Source organism: Ceratotherium simum, chromosome 11 (assembly GCF_057802395.1).
Source record: "Ceratotherium simum simum isolate JZ-2026a chromosome 11, ASM5780239v1, whole genome shotgun sequence".
In the NCBI taxonomy this organism is placed as follows: Eukaryota; Metazoa; Chordata; class Mammalia; order Perissodactyla; family Rhinocerotidae; genus Ceratotherium; species Ceratotherium simum.
In genome coordinates, this window is record NC_141910.1 from 29,211,672 (window position 1) to 29,230,764 (window position 19,093).

General features: G+C 39.6%; 1 protein-coding gene across 3 annotated transcripts in view; it reads left to right on the top strand.

The window, feature by feature from the left end:
* Positions 1–12,083: 12,083 nt before the first annotated feature.
* The window catches only part of RTN4 (reticulon 4), a 74,211-nt gene continuing 67,201 nt past the window's right edge, over positions 12,084–19,093 (top strand). The window contains exon 1 of one of the 3 annotated variants that reach the window (XM_004436632.3): positions 12,084–12,916. In XM_004436632.3, the coding sequence (XP_004436689.1) occupies positions 12,352–12,916 (565 nt within the window). In that variant the 5' untranslated portion in view covers positions 12,084–12,351. The remainder of the gene's footprint in view (positions 12,917–19,093) is intronic. The other 2 variants (XM_004436636.3, XM_004436637.3) reach the window with 2 other exon arrangements.

Here is a 19,093-nt window from a genome sequence, read left to right on the forward strand (position 1 = left end):
GGCTGTCTTGCCTCTCTCAAAGATGTTGCATTATTTCTCCCTTGGAAATATAGGCCTTTTCTTTTCAGCTTAGTTATCTCACACTACAAAAAAATTAGAAATGCAATGTCTTAAAGAGATTGTGTAAATGTTATAAGGCATCATGAATTACTATAATTAATTACTCAAGGCTACATCCCCAAATTTGATGATTATATTAGATTTTTAGAAATCTAATAATTTGATTGAAACCAGGGTTCTTTTTCCATGGGGGATTGTGTGTGTGTGTGTTTGTGTGTGTGTGTGTGTGTGTGCGCGCGCGCGCACGTGCGTGTATGAGTAACATTTGGCTGTATGTTTGCATGTTTGTATGTTTCCTATGGCTGCTGTTAACAAAGTACTACAAACTGGGTGGTTTAAAACAGAAATTTGTTCTTTCACACTTTTGGAGGCTAGATATAGGGAATCAAGGTATTGACAGGGCCATGCTTCCTCCAAAGCTTCTAGGATCCATTCTTGCCTCTTCCAGCTTCTAGAAGCCCCAGGTATTCCTTGGCTTGTGGTAGCATTGCTCTTATTTCTACCTCTGTCTTCACATGGCCATCTTCCCCATGTGTCTCTGTCTTCTACTTTTCTTAGAAGGACACCAGTCATATTGGATTAAAGGACCATCCTACTTCAGTATGACCTCATCTTAGCTAACTACATCTGCAATGACCCTATTTCCAAATAAGGTCATTCTGAGGTACTGGCAGTTAGGACTTCAACATATTTTTTTGGAGGATACAATTCAGCCCATAACAATACCCGATTACTTACTAAGAGATCCCATGTTAGTTTTTTAGGAATATCAGCATATCCATTTAAAAATGTAACGTCAAGGAAATAAAAAATAAATAAAAATGTAACATCGATTCTGTTATTTGAAATAGAGAAAAGAAACAAATGAAATAATATACTATTAAAATCTGTGGTGATAAAATTTTGCACGTCAACCAGGCCTTTATGGGAACTCTTTTTTACTTCAACAAAAGCTCTGCAGGCAATATTTTTTGTATCTTTGATTTAGATATTTGGCTGAATCATTGACTTTAATATGGTTTTCTTGAATATATTTCCAAGTCTATTCAGCTTTCTACATAGTTTTCATATTTGCTTTTAGAAATAAGAAAGATAGAGAAAAGCTCATCCAAGTTAAACACACTGTGACGCTCCTCTTTCTCTTTCTTTTCTTACTTTGAAATGTATAAAAGGAAACTGTCATCTTTGAAGAAAGGCTCTAAAGAATCTCATTACATTTATAAAGGCTTCCAAATGCTGTAATAAATCTGCCAGCACCATCTTTAATCCAGAACATTGCTGCAACTGTCCTACTGTAAAATAATCTTTCTGAGATGCTTATCCCAATATTTGGTGTTGGTGCTGAAGAGAAATGAAAGGTTAAAAAAAACAACAATAAAAAATTGATCTTGAACGTAGATCAGAGCTAGGGACTGAGCAGTCCTCTGGGTTAACCGCCTGATTTACATTGAGGATATTGAGGCCCAGAGATTCCTGAGGGTCACCTAGCTGGGGCTAGGTAAAATTGGTAAAATTGGATGTAGCATCTTGCTCTACTGACTCACATTGGCTTTTCTTCCATATTTTATTCAAAACTTGTACAAAAGGTGAGGATGGCTGGCATTGAATTGTACACTTAAAACGCATTAATTGTATGGTATGTAAATTACATCTTAATAAAGCTGTTAATAAAAGATGAATGGCTGGGTTTCAGAGGTACAGCAATGAAAGTACAATATGCTTAAGAAATATTCATTTTAAATAATAGATTCTTTTTAAAAAATTGCACAGTACATAGTCACCTGAAAACAGCAACTAGCCCCAATTCTAAGATCTAAACAACAGCTTAAGCCAGACTTCGATTTTATTTACAGCACTATCAATTTCATAGAGATAGAGGGTGATTTAGAGAAGGAGAATTGTTTAATCAACAGTCTTAAAACATTTCTTGACACCCGGAAAATCTGCACACATTTATTGGGCTAAGTTAAAATGTAAACTCTTAAATAATGCTGTGTCATGGAGCATGAAGCACCATACTGCAAGTTCATCTTTCTAGAGGACAAATTAGATTAATAGGAAAAGTACTGTTTTCTCTGTTCTCTCTTTCTGGATCTCTTATTAGTGATTTCAGAGGCCTCTCAAACTGAGCTTCTAACTTTTTAATCTTTGTCTTATAAATTACATCTCTCTGTCTTTTTTTAAAAAAAATCAGCTTTGTATTAAGTTCATTTTCTTTTTCAAGATTTTTTTTTTTTTTTTTGCTGAGGAAGATCAGCCCTGAGCTAACATCCATGCCAATCCTCCTCCTTTTGCTGAGGAAGACCGGCCCTGAGCTAACATCTATTGCTAATACTCCTCCTTTTTTTCACCTTTTTCTCCCCGAAGCCCCAGTAGATAGTTGTATGTCATAGTTGCACATCCTGCTAGTTGCTGTATGTGGGACGCTGCCTCAGCATGGCCAGACAAGCGGTGCGTTGGTGCGTGCCCAGGATCTGAACCCACGCCACCAGTAGTGGAGCACGCACACTTAACTGCTAAGCCACAGGGCCGGCCCCTAAGTTCAATCATTTTAAGTATACAGTTCAATGACTTTTGACAGTGTATATAGCCATGTAACCATCACCACTGTCACTCCTAGAAGTTCCCTGGTCCCCCCTGCACTCACTCCCTCCCTCCGCCTACCCCTGGTAGTTTCACCTGTTTCAGAATGTCACACAAACAGAATCATAGTATATAGGCTTTTGTGTCTTGCTTCTTTCACTTAGTATAATCCTTTTGAGTTTCTTGCACGCTGTGTATATCAATAGTGTGTTCCTTTTCATTGCTGAGGAGGATTCCAAAGCCACAATATGTTTATTCATTCACCAGTTGATGAACACTTGTGTTGTTTCCAGTTTTCATTTCTTTTGGATAAATACTTAGGAGTGAAATTGCTGGGTCATATTGTTAGATATGTTTAACTTTATAAGAAATTACCAAATGATTTTCCAAAGTGGTTGTACCCTTTTACTCTTGCAACAGCATTCATTATATATCCTTGCCTAGACTTTGTTCTAAGTTTTCTTCAAGAAATTTTAGTTTTGGCTGTTCTATTTAGGCCCAGATTCATTTTGAGTTAGTTTTTTTGAATATGATGTGAGATAAGGATTAAAGGTTTTTTTGGGGTTTTTTGGTATATGGATGTCCAATCATCCAGCACCATTTGTTGGAATGACTATTCTTTCCCTATTGAAATACTCTGGCACCTTTGTCAGAAATTAATTGACTATATGTGGATCTATGAGTCTATTTCTGGACTCTCTATCCTGTTCCTCTGATCTCTTTGTCTATCTTAATGCCAATACTACACTGGCTTAATTATTGTAGCTTTATTATAAATCTTGAAATCAAGTTGAAGTTCTTCTAGTTTATTTCTCTCAGCAATGTTTGCAGTGCAATGGTCTTGGCCATATTTTGTTAAACCCACCCTTAAATATTTCATGTTTTCTGATGCTATTGTAAATGGTATTGCTTTAAAAAAAAAGAAAGAAAGAAAAAACCTTAAACTTCCACTTGTTTGTTGCTAATACATCTTTTTGTTTGTTTTTTGTATTTCCTGGGAGATTTTTCAAATTTATCTTCCAACACTTCTAATAATTTTTAAAAAGTGCAATTAAAAAGTTTTTAGTGTGGAAAAATATACATTAAATGTACTTTATTCATTTAAACCATTAAGCGCACAGTTCAGTGGCATTAAGTACATTCACATTTTTGTGCAACCATCAGCACTATCCATCTCCAGAACTTCTTCATCATCCCATACTGAAACTCTGTACTCATTCAACATTAATTCCCCATTTCCACCTTCCCCTAGCCCCTAGTACCCACTGTTCTACTTTCTGTCTCTATGTAGTATTTGACTATTCTAGGCACCTCATATAAGTGGAATCATACAATATTTGTCCTGTTGTGTCTGGCTTATTTCACTTAGTGTAACATCTTCAAGGTTCAACCATGTCGTAGCACGTATCAGAATTTTATTCCTTTTTAAGGCTGAATAATATTTCATTGTATGTGTGTATCACATTTTGTTTTTCCATTCATCCATTAATAGACATTTGGGTTGTTTCTACCTTTTGGCTGTTGTGAATAATGCTGCTATGAACATACAATTGGTTTTAATTTATGAACTCTCATGTTCTCTGATTTTTTTCAATTTTTATCGTTTCTGTTTTTGTTTTATGGAGTGATATCTTCTTTTATCTCTCTCTAAATATTATAATTTCTTTGATATTTTCTTCTGTTCTCTATATGTCTCTGTTCCCTCAAGTTTCTTTTTCTGTTTGTTTTCATTTTTAGCTTTCATTCAGGGCTTTTGTCAAGTGTCTGGTGGTTCTTGTGTTCTGTTTTATGTTTAAAAGCAAAGTACTAAAAAATGGACTGGAAGCTCTGTGGGGAAAAGGGGGTAGGTGAGACTGATCAGGTCTTTTTACTGGGGTACTCCAAATGCCAATACTTTGAGGAATTTTCACTGCAACCATTTTGTTTCTGCACAAAAGAAGTCTCCAATTTCCTGTCTGTGGGAGAATGAGGTGTAGGGAACAGCATGGGCTGGGGAAGCAGTAATGATGGGGCAGCAGAGATATGTTTAAGCCTTGTGGTAGACTTTCTGGGAGCAGGGAGGGAACATGGGGGCCAAGGTTTCTCTTTTACTTAATCCACTTGTTTTCAATCTGGCACCTCCAAGGGCTGAGTCTCTCAAGTGTTCTGTGGCACAAAATGACTTGCGTCTAGTTGATACTGCCCCTTGAGAGGTATTTAGGTTGTAACGTCATACAGTCTTCTAAGTCAGTAACTGCTCCTCTGCTTTTCGTCTTCCAAAAATGTGTTGAAATATTTTATCCACTGTTGTCTCCTCTCTTATTTTCTTTGTCCTTGTTGGTTAATACCATTTTTATTGCTGTACTGACATTTTAATGGGGTTTTGGGAGGAAGAGGAAATGAACAGATAAGACGCCATATTTAACTCATTAGAGTAAATAGCATTTATCATTTGTAAAAGATTTACAACATTTCTTTTACCACTTGACAGAAAAAATTTCCACTCAGGACAATAAATAAAACTCAGATAAAATGGAAATGCTAGATCACAACAAGTTTGTAGTAACAAAAGGAAAATGAGTTTCAAAAAAGACACAGGCAGAGCAATACACTACAGCATTTCGGGTGATGAATGTGTTCCTGGGTTCTCTGGAAAGTAGAAAACAAGTTGAGTATGAGTAATATAGATCTGTTGATTTTTTAAAAAAAATCCTATACCTTGGGGGGCTGGTCTGGTGGCGTAGTCGTTACGTTTGAGCTCTCCACTTCAGCGGCCTGGGGTTTGCAGGTTTGGATCCCTGGCGTGGACCTACACATTGCTCATTAAGCCATGCTGTGGCGGCATTCCATATACAAAATAGAGGAAGATGGGCACAGATGTTAGCTCAGGGCCAATCTTCCTCAGCAAAAATAGGAGGATTGGCAATGGATATTAGCTCATGGCCAGTCTCCCTCATCAAAAAAAAAAAAAAAAATACTATACCTCATAAATACAAGTAGTATATAAAAGAATAATTTATTATCTAGTTAATTTTGTAATTTAATGGAGCTTGCTTAATCTCTTACTGCTTTTCTTTCAGCCATTTCTTTCTCTTTAGCATCTTCATTAGTGGATGGTTAGTTACAGGAAGAGGAAAAAGTCTACCAGGCAATTCTACTACTTGTTATTGGCTAAGAGGCTGAAGCTACCAGCTTAATGAAGGTTTAAGGATTATCTGTGGTTTAAATTGTTGGTGCTGTCCCTGTACCTATAGATTACTTAGTGCTAAATATAATTATACTAAGCATTTACTGGAATACTATTTTGAGTTCTGAGTTTAATATTTAAGGTGAATGGAGAAGATAAAATGAGCACCCATTTAAAAACTAAAGAACTGGACCTATGAAGAAAAGCAAAAGTGAGTTGTTTCTTTTTTAAGTTGTTTTCCCTGGGAAAAGTAAAGGTTAAATGGAAATAATGTTGTTCAAGTACGTCCAGAGATGTTTCGTGTTGATGTTTCCCAGGGCTCTATTCAAGGCCTTTTTCTCCCATGGGTAGCAGACAGTATCCGTCACCCTGCTTGGCCATCCTCTCTCCGTACCCCACCATTTTTCCTCAAACCTTTACCCATGAAACCTAACCAACAGGTTTAGGTATCTGCTCTCCAGACTAGATCTAAGCTCCAGCCCTAGTTTTGCTTCTGCCTTCTGATTATCTCTACTCAAATGCTCTGCAGGCAACTCAAGTTCAATGTATCTAAAAACTTAGGTCATTATATTCTCCCTAGCATTACTCACCCATTCTGTGCTCCTCTCCTGACTTCTTTTCTTTGATAACGGCAGCACCCATTTACCTTGTCACCTAACCTTAAAGCTTAGAATCAGCTTTTCTTTCTTCTTTTCCATCAGCCCCTCCATACTGTTAGCCACCAAATTCTATGAATTCAACTTAAATGTTTTTCAAATGTATCTTCTCCTATCTCCTATGCTATTAGTTTAGGCTCTCATCAACTTTTGCCTGGACTACAAGTAGTAATTATGTTTCACTTAAACCACAGTAGCTATAATAAAGTTATTGGGCAAAGATTACCTGAAATATTATAATATTCTGTTTCCTTACTCTAGCACCCATAATCCATCCTCTATCAGTGTTATTTTTGTAAATTAGCAATCGGATCATCCCACCATCCTTCTTAAAGACCTTTAATAGCTCTCTATTTAGAGAATAATGCCTCCACTCTTTAGCGTAACATTGAAGATCCTTCACAGTCCGTACTTAGCTTATTTTTCTGGTTTTAACCTCAATCACCTTCCACTTCTCTAGCTATACTAGAGACCTCTCTATGCCTTGAATCTGTGTTGGAGTTTCACTCCTCCTTGACTTTGAAGGTGCTATTTCCTCTTCCTTAGATCCCTGTCTATCTTTCTCTATCTTAAAAGATTAAATATTAACTTATTATATGAAGACTTCTCAAAATCCTGCTGGAATATGTCTATGTCTGTCTGTCTCGCTCTCTATATATATCATATACATACAGTATATATATTCATACACATACGTACGTATATACACACACATATATGTATATATACCTATATATTCTTATGTAAACTAGACGCTATGTTCCTTGACATTAGGAAATGTGTTTTATTTACTCTTTATCACCAGGGTCTAGATGCTCAATAGATTTTAGTTGAATAAATAGTGTTTATTCTAAAGATAGTGACCACCTGATTTCTATTTCCATAGATGATAAAACAACAAAATTTATACTTCAATCTTTGGGTATTAGAAAGAGTGGGTTATATCCTGGAATCTGTTATTTATAACTCAGATAATTTTGTGAACTCTTCTCTGTAGTTCTTTTTTCTCATGAGGACAGATTTTTTATTTGTCTAAGATAGGTTTAGGAATTTCTTTGCTTGGATTTGTGCTGCTAGATAAAAATTAATTTTCTGCTGGACCAAAAATAGTTTTTCTGCTAGATCAAAATAAATTTCACCAGAGAAATAATGCATATTGAACTAGCCTAAGGAAATGCAGTATTAATGCAGAGGACCCAAGAAAGTTAAAGGAGAAGGATGAGGTTCAATTTTAATAATGACTTTCACTTGTCTATTATGTGATTTCTCTTTGGAACTTAAATTTTTAATTTTAGGTCCAGCGCTAATTGTCAATGCATAACTAGCATGGCTGAAGATGTTGATCTTATGTATTCATTTATTTCTTTACATTTTATTACGGAATAAACTTAGTATAAGTCAAGATATTAACCAGAACCAGGAATGCATTTCACAAAAAGGTACATTTCATGAAATCTAAAATCCCAGCAAGATGGTAGGGATAATGACATAGCCATTATGAGTTCCAAAAGGATGCTTCAATCTTTTTTGAATACAGAGGTTGAATGTAATTCAGTGGTGCTATTGAACACAAGCAAGTCATTTTCAGTGGGCAAAAAAGCTGTGGTGCACAGCTTTTGAAACAGGGTTGTCAGGAACCTGCCTCTCATCTTTCTCCTATGGTTGCTGAACCCACCCTCAAGTCTGCATCCTGCAATATGCAGGCAAGAGTATATCCATGCTACGCATTTTAACTCTTTCAGGGGACATACATGATGCAAGGATAATTAACCTGTTCTCTGTATACCAGATTAGGCGTCAACTCAGCATTCTGCAATAAGGCATACTACTATAGAAATGGAATGGGCTATTTGCCTAAGTAGTGAGTCTCCCTTTACTGAAAATGTTCAAGCACATTTGTGTCTGATTTGTTCAGTGCTGTATTCCTAAATCTTGCACAGTGCTTCGTACAGAGTAAATACCCAATAAATATCTCGTGTATGAATGAATAAGGCACAAAATAGAAGCACAAAAGGGATGATGTTTCCATTAGCTTTTGCTGTGTAATGAACCATCCCAAAAGGTAGTAGTTTAAAACAACAATGATTCATTATTTTTCATGATTCTGTGGGTTGGCTGGACAGTCTGAGATGGTCTCACATTTCTGGGACATCAGCTCTACGGCTGGGACAGCGAGGTCTCTCTCTCCATGTGTCTCGCGTCGTGGGCCTCAGCATTCCAAGAGTGAGAGTGGAAGCTGTCATGCCTCTGCTGGTTAGGCTTGGAACTCATTTCTAGGGCATTCTATTGGTCAAGAAAGTTACAAGGCCAGCTCAGAAGACGTAGGGAAACTGACCCAACCTCTTGATGGGAGTTGTTGCAAAGAGTTTGTGACCATTTTTAATCTACCACAGATGCTCAACTTTAAAAAACCTTCTGTAGGGAATTCTTGTAATGGGAGGGAGACTGGTCAAGCTGACCTCCCAGAGTCCTTCTGACTCCGAGATTCTCTGATTCCATCAGGCTGAATGGACCTCTTGCAGCATTCTAAGACAGAAGTTACTAACCCATGGTATCTGGAAACTTGAATCTTCTACATCTGGTAAGATAATTTCAAAGATAATTCATGGAATAATTAATTTCTAACTATTAATATGATCCACAATTTATATTCTTCCTTTAGCCATTTCAAATATCAACCAGAATTTTCTTATTAGTGAAAGTGATTCTTACATCTAGTTACACTAATGTGTAACTAACTCTACTTTTAATTTTGGTATAGCAGCGACATTCTCCTTTCCTTATGCTTTGTTGACCATTCTATGAACGCTGGGTAAACTCTTTCCTTTTCATTCATCAAACACTTAATTTTTTAGAAGTCGCTAGATCAATAATATAAAATTCTTATTTTTCTTCTGCAACAGAGGACCGTACTTATATTATTGCCTCAATATTTACTGTTATTTACTGTTAAATTGTAAATCTACCACTTTTCTGTAATCATTCTTTTATGACACTTTTAATAAAGATATTCCCTTGTCACTATTTTAGTAATAGCAGGTACACAGATATATGGATGCAGACATATCGTATAAGCAACTGACAAATAATATATGAAAATCCTGTGAAATTGTCCACTGAGGAGTTTCAAAACAACCACAGTGGAAAAGCCAGTAAGGGGAAGATTGAACTGCTGATAGCCAAATTGTGACTTAATAGAAAAAGTTCATACCATAAAATTTTGCCAGTATATTTTTGTATGTGTATACACTTTGTTGGAAATCACATACATTTTTGATAATTTTTGACAAATATTTGACAAATACTTAAAAATATGACTATTTTAATTATCATTGTAGGAATCTGTTTTAAAATTTTTAGTTTGGCATTAAACCTCCTGCCCCCAAATTCTACACTAATTCTTCTCTCTTCCTACTCTTTCTAACCCTTCAAAATAAATAAATAAACAAATAAATAAATAAAACCAAACAAGCTCAAAGCAATTCACAACCATTTTTTAGAAATAAAAATTTTCTGTTTTTTAAAAAAAATCTTTATTTCTTAGACTAGTTTTACATTTACGGAAAAACTGAACAGAAGAGAGAGTTTTCATACACTCCCATGCTCACCCCCTAACCAGTTTCCCCTATTACTAACATCTTGCATTGGTGTGGTACACTTGTTACAGTTGATGAACTAATATTGATATATTATTTACCCCAAAGTCCACATTTTACATTAGGGTTCATTCTGTGTCACACGGTTCTATGAGTTTTGCCAAATGCATAATGTTATGTATTCATCACCACAGTATCATACAGCATAGTGTCACTGCCCTAAAAATCTCCTGTGTTCTGCCTATTCATCCTTCCTCCCTCCTCCAGCCCCTCCCTTTCCTTGTTAATGCTCAAATTAAGCCTAGGGTAATATTAATCAGTTGGAGATAAGAATTTGCTTAAATAATCAGTGATTCCCCTCATGGCAATCAAAAATTCTTAATCATTAAACTAGCACTGTCCAATAGAAATATAATGTGAGCCATATATGTATTTAAATTTTTCTAGAAGCTGCATTAACAAAGTAAAAAGTGAAATTAATTTAGTAATATATTTATCCCAATATATCCAAGATATTATCAATTCCAATGCATAACCAATATAAAAATTGAGATATTTAATTTTTCTGTTACTGTCAAAACCACGTGTGCATGTTAAACTTACAGCACATCTCATTTCAGAGCAGTCACGTTTCAAGTGCTCAACAGCCACAAGTAGCCAGTGACTAAGGTCTTGGATAGTGACAGTGCAGGCCTAGACTGCGAGCAACTTGAAAGCAGGTTATCCTCCTTTCTTCACAGCCTCCAGATTAGACATGCAGCGAATATTTTTGGAAGGTATATCAGAAAGATAAAAGAGCTCTCTAAACCTCTGGATGGGGCCGGCCCCGTGGCTCAGCGGTTAAGTGCGCGTGCTCCGCTGCTGGCGGCCTGGGTTCGGATCCCAGGCGCGCACCGACTCACCGCTTCTCCGGCCATGCTGAGGCCGCGTCCCACATACAGCAACTAGAAGGATGTGCAGCTATGACATACAACAATCTGCTGGGGCTTTGGGGGGAAAAATAAATAAATAAATAAAATCTTTAAAAAAAAAAAAAAAAACCTCTGGATGCTGATACTTAAATGTTCTGCAACCACTTTCTTTAAACTCTCTCTCCAGTTTTGGAAAAAGTGGAATGGGGATCATGCTCATTCTGGTATATCAAAGAAATGAGTATTGGGCTTCCTGACTCCCAGAAAGCCTGAATCATCTGAAATGTTGACTCATGAGCCTAAGGTGACTGAAATGTAACGGGAACCAAATATGCCTTCCAAGGCTTGGTTCTGTTTCCACTTTCCTCTTTCCCCTCCCTTTCTCTTTGGGTGACTCATCCTCCTACCATGTGCGAGTCCAGCAGCGGGCAGATCCCAAAACTCTCCTGAGGAGATGAGCGGATTTTCAAACGGTCTGCTCCAGACCCCGGATCGTCTAGTCCAGCTCTGTTTTGCCTACTTTATCCAGGGTCTGCAGTATAGACTGGGAGTGATCTCAAAACTGTCAAAAAACATTATTTTTTCTTTTAAGGTGGTAATGGTAATAGTGATGAGGTGGTTTGAAAATCTGTTTGAAAAAATATCTTTTATTTCAAAATCTTTTAAAATTTAATGTATACTTCAATCCTTAGGGCCTACTCCACAGTCCCGTTAGTTAGTACCTTTCTCCACTCTGGTTCTTCCCTTTCCTGGGAGGGAAGTTTCCACTCCCAGTCCCCCAAGATAACGCCCTTCCGGTGGCGCGCCAGGAAGCTCTCCGACCCCTCAGGGCAGTCAGCTGGCTGGCTTTCGCAGTACCCTAACTACAGACTGACCTCCAGCTGTAGGCAAAGCCAAGACCCCAGCCTGGTGGGGCTCCCAGTTCCAAACTCCGCCCATCGAGCCCACCCCAGCTGGTAAGAGAGAGGAAGTGTGATAAGCCCCACCCACCTTCCTCTTTTTTCCTTTCCGTTGGGCCGGCTTGTTGCCCATCGTCTCTATCCCGTAGCCGATTGGCTTCCTCCCTCCCGCGCCAGTCCCTGCCTCTCCCTGCCGGGGAGGGTGAGTCACGCCAAACTGGGCGGAGAGTCTGCTGGCCTCTCTCCTTCGCTCGTCTGGGCGGCGGCGGCGGCAACTGGGGACGGGGCGGGTGGCGCATCACGGGCGCGGAGGCAGGAGGAGCAGTCTCATTGTTCCGGGGGCCGTCGCCACTGCAGGTCTCTCGGCTCATTCAGCCCTGCCCCTCTCAGTCCTCCTCAACCCCCACAACCGCCCGCGGCTCTGAGGAGAAGCGTCCCGGCGGCGGCAGCTGCTGCAGCATCATCCCCGACCCGCCGGCCATGGAAGACATGGACCAGTCGCCTCTGGTCTCCTCGTCCTCGGACAGCCCGCCCCGGCCTCAGCCTCCGTTCAAGTACCAGTTCGTGAGGGAGCCCGAGGACGAGGAGGAAGAGGAGGAGGAGGAAGACGAGGACGAGGACGAAGACCTGGAAGAGCTGGAGGTGCTGGAGAGGAAGCCCGCCGCCGGGCTGTCGGCGGCCCCACTGCCCACCGCCCCCGCCCCCGGCCCCGGCGCGCCCCTGTTGGACTTCGGCAATGACTTCGTGCCCCCGGCGCCCCGGGGGCCCCTGCCGGCCGCGCCCCCCGCCGCCCCGGAGCGGGCGCCGTCTTGGGACCCGAGCCCCGCGTCGTCGGCGGTGTCCGCGTCATCCCTGCCCTCCGCTGCCGCATCCTTGCCCTCCAAGCTCCCCGAGGACGACGAGCCTCCGGCCAGGCCTCCCCCGCCTCCCCCGTCCGGCGTGAGTCCCCAAGCCCAGCCCGCGTGGACCCCGCCCGTGCCGACCCCTGCCGCGCCCCCCTCCACCCCGGCCGCGCCCAAGCGCAGGGGCTCCTCAGGCTCAGTGGGTGAGTGCCGCGCCCTCCCGCTCCGCGCCGCCCCTCGCGCCCCTCCCTCTTTTGTGTGCCTTCCCAGATGCCTCGGGGCGAGCCCTCCCCTTGGTTCCGAGGGGGCTTTGTCTGCGGACCTCGGGGCGGAGGCGCCCCCCGTGGTGGGAACCGCGTGGAGCAGGGTGGGGCGGCCGAGGAAGCCCGGGCTGGTTCTATCGTCTGTCTCGGTATCGGGAGCACGTGCGCCCCGCCGTCCCCCAGGTTCTTCCCTCTGCTCCCCGTTCCACTGCGTTCCGGAAGTCAGGCACCCAGCCCTAGTCGGAGCCGGGTGTGTATCGAGGAACTAGGGTTGTAGATTCATTGCGCTGGCTTGGTTCCGGCGTGAGGTTGGAAAGGCCTGGGCGGCCTAATCTTTCGTCCACCGGTCTGGGTTGGCCCCGGGGAAAAGGCGCAGTTTCGCTGCTAGTCTGTTTGCCCGCATTCAGCCCTGGTCCCCCTCCTTACCCGCTCCCTGGCTTGGGTGGCCCCTATGCGCTTCATCTCCCTCCCGCTCCTGTTGCGCTGGCGGGGAGCTGGCCCAGTGGAAAATGTCCACAATGACCCAGCTGCAGTGAAGGGAGAGCGCCTCCAGTGGTGTGGCGCGTGGAGAATTGGGAAGGAGAGAGTTCTGGCGAAGTCCTGCCACCGCCCAGCTGGTGATGTGGCGACTCCGGACCAGCTAAACCGAGCCAGGGAAATGGGATCTAGGCATTGTGTTCCGAGCGGGGTCAGTTCTGCCGGGGTCTCAGCCGCAGCGTGAGAGGAATTGCTGATAGTGTGGGCTGGTTTAGCTTCTTAATGCATCAGAATTGAATCGTAGGGCCGGCCCTGTGGCTTGGTGGTTAAGTGCGCGCGCTGCAATGCTGGCGGCCCGGGGTTCGGATCCCGGGTGCGCATCGAGGCGCCACTTCTCCGTCCATCCTGAGGCCGAGTCCCACATGCCGCAACTAGAAGGATGTGCAGCTATGACATACAACTATCTGCTGGGGCTTTGGGGGGAAAAAATAAAATAAATAAAATCTTTAAAAAAAAAAAAAAAAAAAAGAATTGAATCGTAGAAAAAGAAAAGGCAAAATGGTTGACATTCTTAAAGAAGAGGAAGCCTGTGGATTCCTTGCTGGGAATAGGCCAATTGAATTTGTGGCAGATTTACTGTCAGACTTAATGAAATGTTTTGAGACAGACGTTTTCATATGTTAGTTAGAAATACTGTTTCTTAGATTTTATATGTTTTAGGTCGACAGAGACAAATCTGTAAATAGTTTTCAAATCTTTTCATTCATATAAGTACCTGATCGTATATTATTTTTAGGAACGTTGTTTCATTACGCTTTCCATCTTGGCTAATTGTTTCTTTTGGAAGAGAAAAAGTCAGGTTTGTTAGAGATTGATAATTCATAGACAGTATATTAACTTATTAATAAGTAGCTTGTTACTTTTGGGACAGAAAGTGACCCACTAGCAGTAGGACCTTTCTTTTAAGTATATGTAAAAGTCAGGAATCAGGTACAGTAGTCCCCCTTTATCCGCGGTTTCAGTTACCCACGGTCAACCGCAGTCCAAAAATACTAAATGGAAAATTCCCTACGTCACAATGCCTACGTCATTCACCTCACTTCATCTCATCACATAGGCATTGTATCATCTCACATCATCACAAGAAGAAGGGTGAGTACAGTACGCTAAGATATTTTGAGAGAGAGACCACATTCACGTAACTTTTATTATAGTGTATTGTTACAATTCTATTTTATTATTATTGTTAATCTCTTACTGTGCCTAATTTATAAATTAAACTTTATCATAGATATGTATGTATAGGAAAAAACATAGTATATATAGGGTTCGGTACTATTCGCAGTTTCAGGCATCCACTTGGGGTCTTGGAATGTATGCCCCATGGATAAGGGGGGACTATGGTAATGTAACTCCCTGCTGAGAAATCTTCGTAGCCTTGAAGGATTTTAGAAATGGTTCATTTTCTAGAAAAATAAAATCAGTCTGAGATCACAGAAGAAATTTCTCTTTTCAGTTCACTCCTGCTCTGCAACAGGAAAATAAGCCAGCTGTGATGTTTGAGTAACATTTTGATATTGACATACTCCAAAGCATTACTCAAAACACTAATCACTATATTAAAGATATTAGAAGATGAAGAGTAACTCAGTCTTTCCTTTTTCTGAATCAGAAACACATATTTGAGAGAAACTAAGGTAAGGTAGAAAAATAGAAAGTAATAAATTTGCAAATGGGAAATTTAATGATTAACAAGAGCATACTAATTTGTCATTTTGTATTCCTGCATGGGAACAAAGAGAAGAGTTCTGTTCTTTGAACATTAGGGATTCGGGAGGTGACAGCATTCCCTTGGAATTGGACGTTTGTAATAACTAAGTTTGAAAAACAAAGGAGAGTTGCCCACTCAGGGACTCTATCTTTGCATAGTTCCTTAATTCTGTATTGACAATGCCTATTTGGAACCTTTAGTTCTTTTATTAAATGCAGGAACATCATGATTGTGGTCATGGATAGTTAAACCATTTCAGTGAGTCTAGATTTCTTAACCGAGTTTGTTCATTCATTCAGTTGATTATTGATGACCTGCAGAGACAGGCACTGTTCTTGGCTATCAGGGTATAGCAGTAAGCAAGACACATGTGCTCCCCATGAAAGGAGTACAGATAACAAGCACATAAATAAGGAACTCAGTGTAGTGGTAATGTTATGAGGAAAATAAACAGGATGATGGCATGGAAAATGATTGGGATGTGTGGGGGCCTTTTTAGATAGAGTGGCACTGAGAAAGGCCTTTCTGAAGAGGTGAGATTTGAGCTGCAGAGATCAAAAATTTCCAAGCAACTCCGAGGAGGCAAAAGCCCTGAGGCAGGAATGCACTTTGTGTATTTGAGAATTTGGTAAAAAGACTAGTGAGAAAAACAAAGGGGAGAGTGGTGTGAGGGTCAAGAGGTGGGCTATACTTAGATCATTGGGTGTGTCTAACAGCCCATGGTAGAAAGATTGGCTTTTTTTAAGGAAAATATTGTTTATTTTAGAAATATGCTCCTTAAATATATTGTGATTTGGAGTAAAAATATAGTTTTGAAGATTTAGAAGACCTGAGAGGACTGATGTGAGTAAAGACAAAGAAAGTGAGAAATATGCAGAGCACGGTTAGAAAGAAACATAGACCAGCCTGGCTGGAAGAGGATGTATGTTACTGAGTATGGCAGAACCCTGACACTGTGTATTTAACATTGCCGTTTACACTATTTTTGAGTAAACTCTTATTTCCATCACTTGGTAAGTTGTAATTTTGCTGTTTGCTATGGTGCTTGGAGCATCTCCATTGCAGTGCAGTAACTGAAGTGAGACTGAAGCCTCTCGCGTGGTGACCATTTTTCATGGTGAAACCTTTGGCTTCAAGTTGAAAAGGTGGTTGGTTAACCTAGGCTTTGAGGATATGCAAGGGCAACTTCGGATAGAAATTGAGTTGAGAGAAATGCAAACATTATCATTAAGGATGACATCGAGCTGATCTCTGGACATGTTCTAAACTAGTGTTAATGAAGATTGAAAATGTGTGGTAGATCTGGAATCTGAATTCAATGCCAAATTAAGGAATTAGGGTTTTATCATCCTGCTGTTACCATGCTCATTCATCTATAGTTGCTCTTGCTTTCAGTAATTTATATTGTGAAACCAAAAATGTTTTTGTTGTTGTTTCCAAAGTATAAAGTTATTTCATGTTTTTTCACCACTCTCCTGAATTATTGCTTTGGGTATTGGGAAGCCATTGAAGATTATTGAACTGAGGCGTGGCATTATGAAAGCAGTGTTAGAAAAATGAATTGGTGACAATATTTTAGATAGGTTGGAAAGCAAAACAGGGGAACTATTTAGAAAGCTTTTGCAGTAGTTCTGAGACAGGTGAGTAGAGCCTGAACTAGTTCATTAGTAGTTCATTCAGTGAAAATGGAATAGAAGGGAAGCGTGATTTCTTTGATTGGCTGTGAATGTATATTTTTATAGTTAGGTTCGGAAGAGTTTATGAAAGAAGGACTGATAAGACTTGGAGACTTTGGATGTAAATGCAAAAAAAGTTGAATCAATTTCAGATACTGTTCAAAGTTGTTAATTGCAATGGAAATTTGTATAGAATTTAATATTGCTCATGTGTATAGGTTATGGCTTGGTGATTAAAAACTATTAGTCTTTTTTAAAGACATTTATTATATGATCATTTATGTTGGCATAGGAGCACATATTAGAAATGTTAAAAGATTTTGAGTGACACGTAGTTTAAATCTTAAGTATCAATTCTTAACAAGTAAACAGTGATGTGACGCTCCCAGGAAGTAGATGCGTATAAAGAAAAAGATGTCATGCCCTATCCATTCCCCATCTTCCTTCCATTTTTATCTAGAAAATGATAAAAAGGAATAGAACCAATGAATTTAGAGATTCTGGGTAATTTCTGTTGTTAAGCCATTTTTAATCTTTTGACTAGGAATACAAGTTGGGAACAGGTGATGTGCTCCTTATGGATAAGGTGAATTACAATTCAGATTGGTTCCTATGAAGTTCAGTGTCAAATTTATAGTCCTTTTTAAGTAACTCACAAGCTCCCTCAAATCTTTTTTTAAAATAATGAATATATTTATTGAAACTTTGATAAATATCTGATTATGTGGAAGAGTATTTAGAAAACACGCTGTTTTAGCACTGTATCACTGTAAACTTAAATTTGCTCTATATTATATAAAACATTTCTAAAAAGTAGCATATTATCTATTGTCCAGTAATTGGCTCTGTTTTATGTGTAGTTGCTTCATAATACGCCTATAAGCAGTTTATTTGAAACACTACTGACGCAAGGCCCTAATTTAAATGGCACCTTTTAGAGGTACTTTGCTAGCTTAAGGTAAAAAATACCAACCAAATGGATGATATTTCTTGATTCTTCCCTGGACCCTCTGATTAAATAGAAGTAAATGTTGCAGATACACTATTCTTATAGTACATTCTTTGAGACTTTTTATTTCTCTTTCTAAATATAGACACTGGAAGGTCCCCGTGTGGGTACAGCACCAGGAATGGGAACTGTAAGGGCAGAACCATAGTTTGTCAGCAGTGTTTAAATGGGTGAATGTGGCCTTTGTGTCTAGCTAGTGTAGAATATAGTGCAGAATGGTGAGACCCAGCTTTACTGATGCTAAGGTCTTCTCAGACTGATGGCTTCATCATTCTTTTCAACTCTAAAGGAGGAGTTGATAATTTCACATTTAAGCTACTGTTTTTTTGTTTCTTGGAATGGTGATTATTAATTTTTAACTTGCTTTCCTCATCTGTTCCCATAACATTCTATTCTTACCTCATCGTATATATCATACTATATATATGATAATGGTATGTTTACTCATCTCTCTTCTCCACTAGACTGTAGCTCCTTGAGGAAGGGGGCTATATGATCTTTTTTTCCTTGAGGAAAAGCACTATATGACATTATATCTCCATTGCTGAGCACAATGCCTTAGATGTGGTGTAGACACTCAGATATTTGTTGAATGAATTCAGTGTTATAGATGAATGCTGACTTCATATTCTGTATAGTACTAGAATTACTACAATATTTTTTCCCGATAAAAATCTCAAGTTTTATGAGTTAAAGCATTTATTTACATATACAAGGTATATGGATGTACCATATTTTATTTAATCAGTCTCTTATTGATGATTATTTAGGTTGTTTCTCAGCTTTTTCTGTTATAAATAATGTTGCCGTGAACACCCTTATATGCACTTCTTTAGGAATGCATACTGTTATATGTGTTGTAGGATAAATTCATGCAAGTAGAATTACTGATTCAAAGGGTATGTACATTTAAAATGTTGATTGATAATGCCAAATAGTCCTATAAAGAGTTGTTCCAACCCATATTCCCATCAATAATGTGTTAAAGTGCTTTTTTCCTTTTGCCTTTACCAACGCAGTACATTGGCAGACTAGTAAATGATTTAGCAAATTGTTTTTTTAATTTACATTTCAAAGGTTTTTTTTATAGGCTTAGTTGCCAATAAATTTTTTCTGATCACAGCTTTTGCTTATTCTTCTTTTGGGTTTTTGTTCTTATAGATATAGGAGCACTTGATCTATTG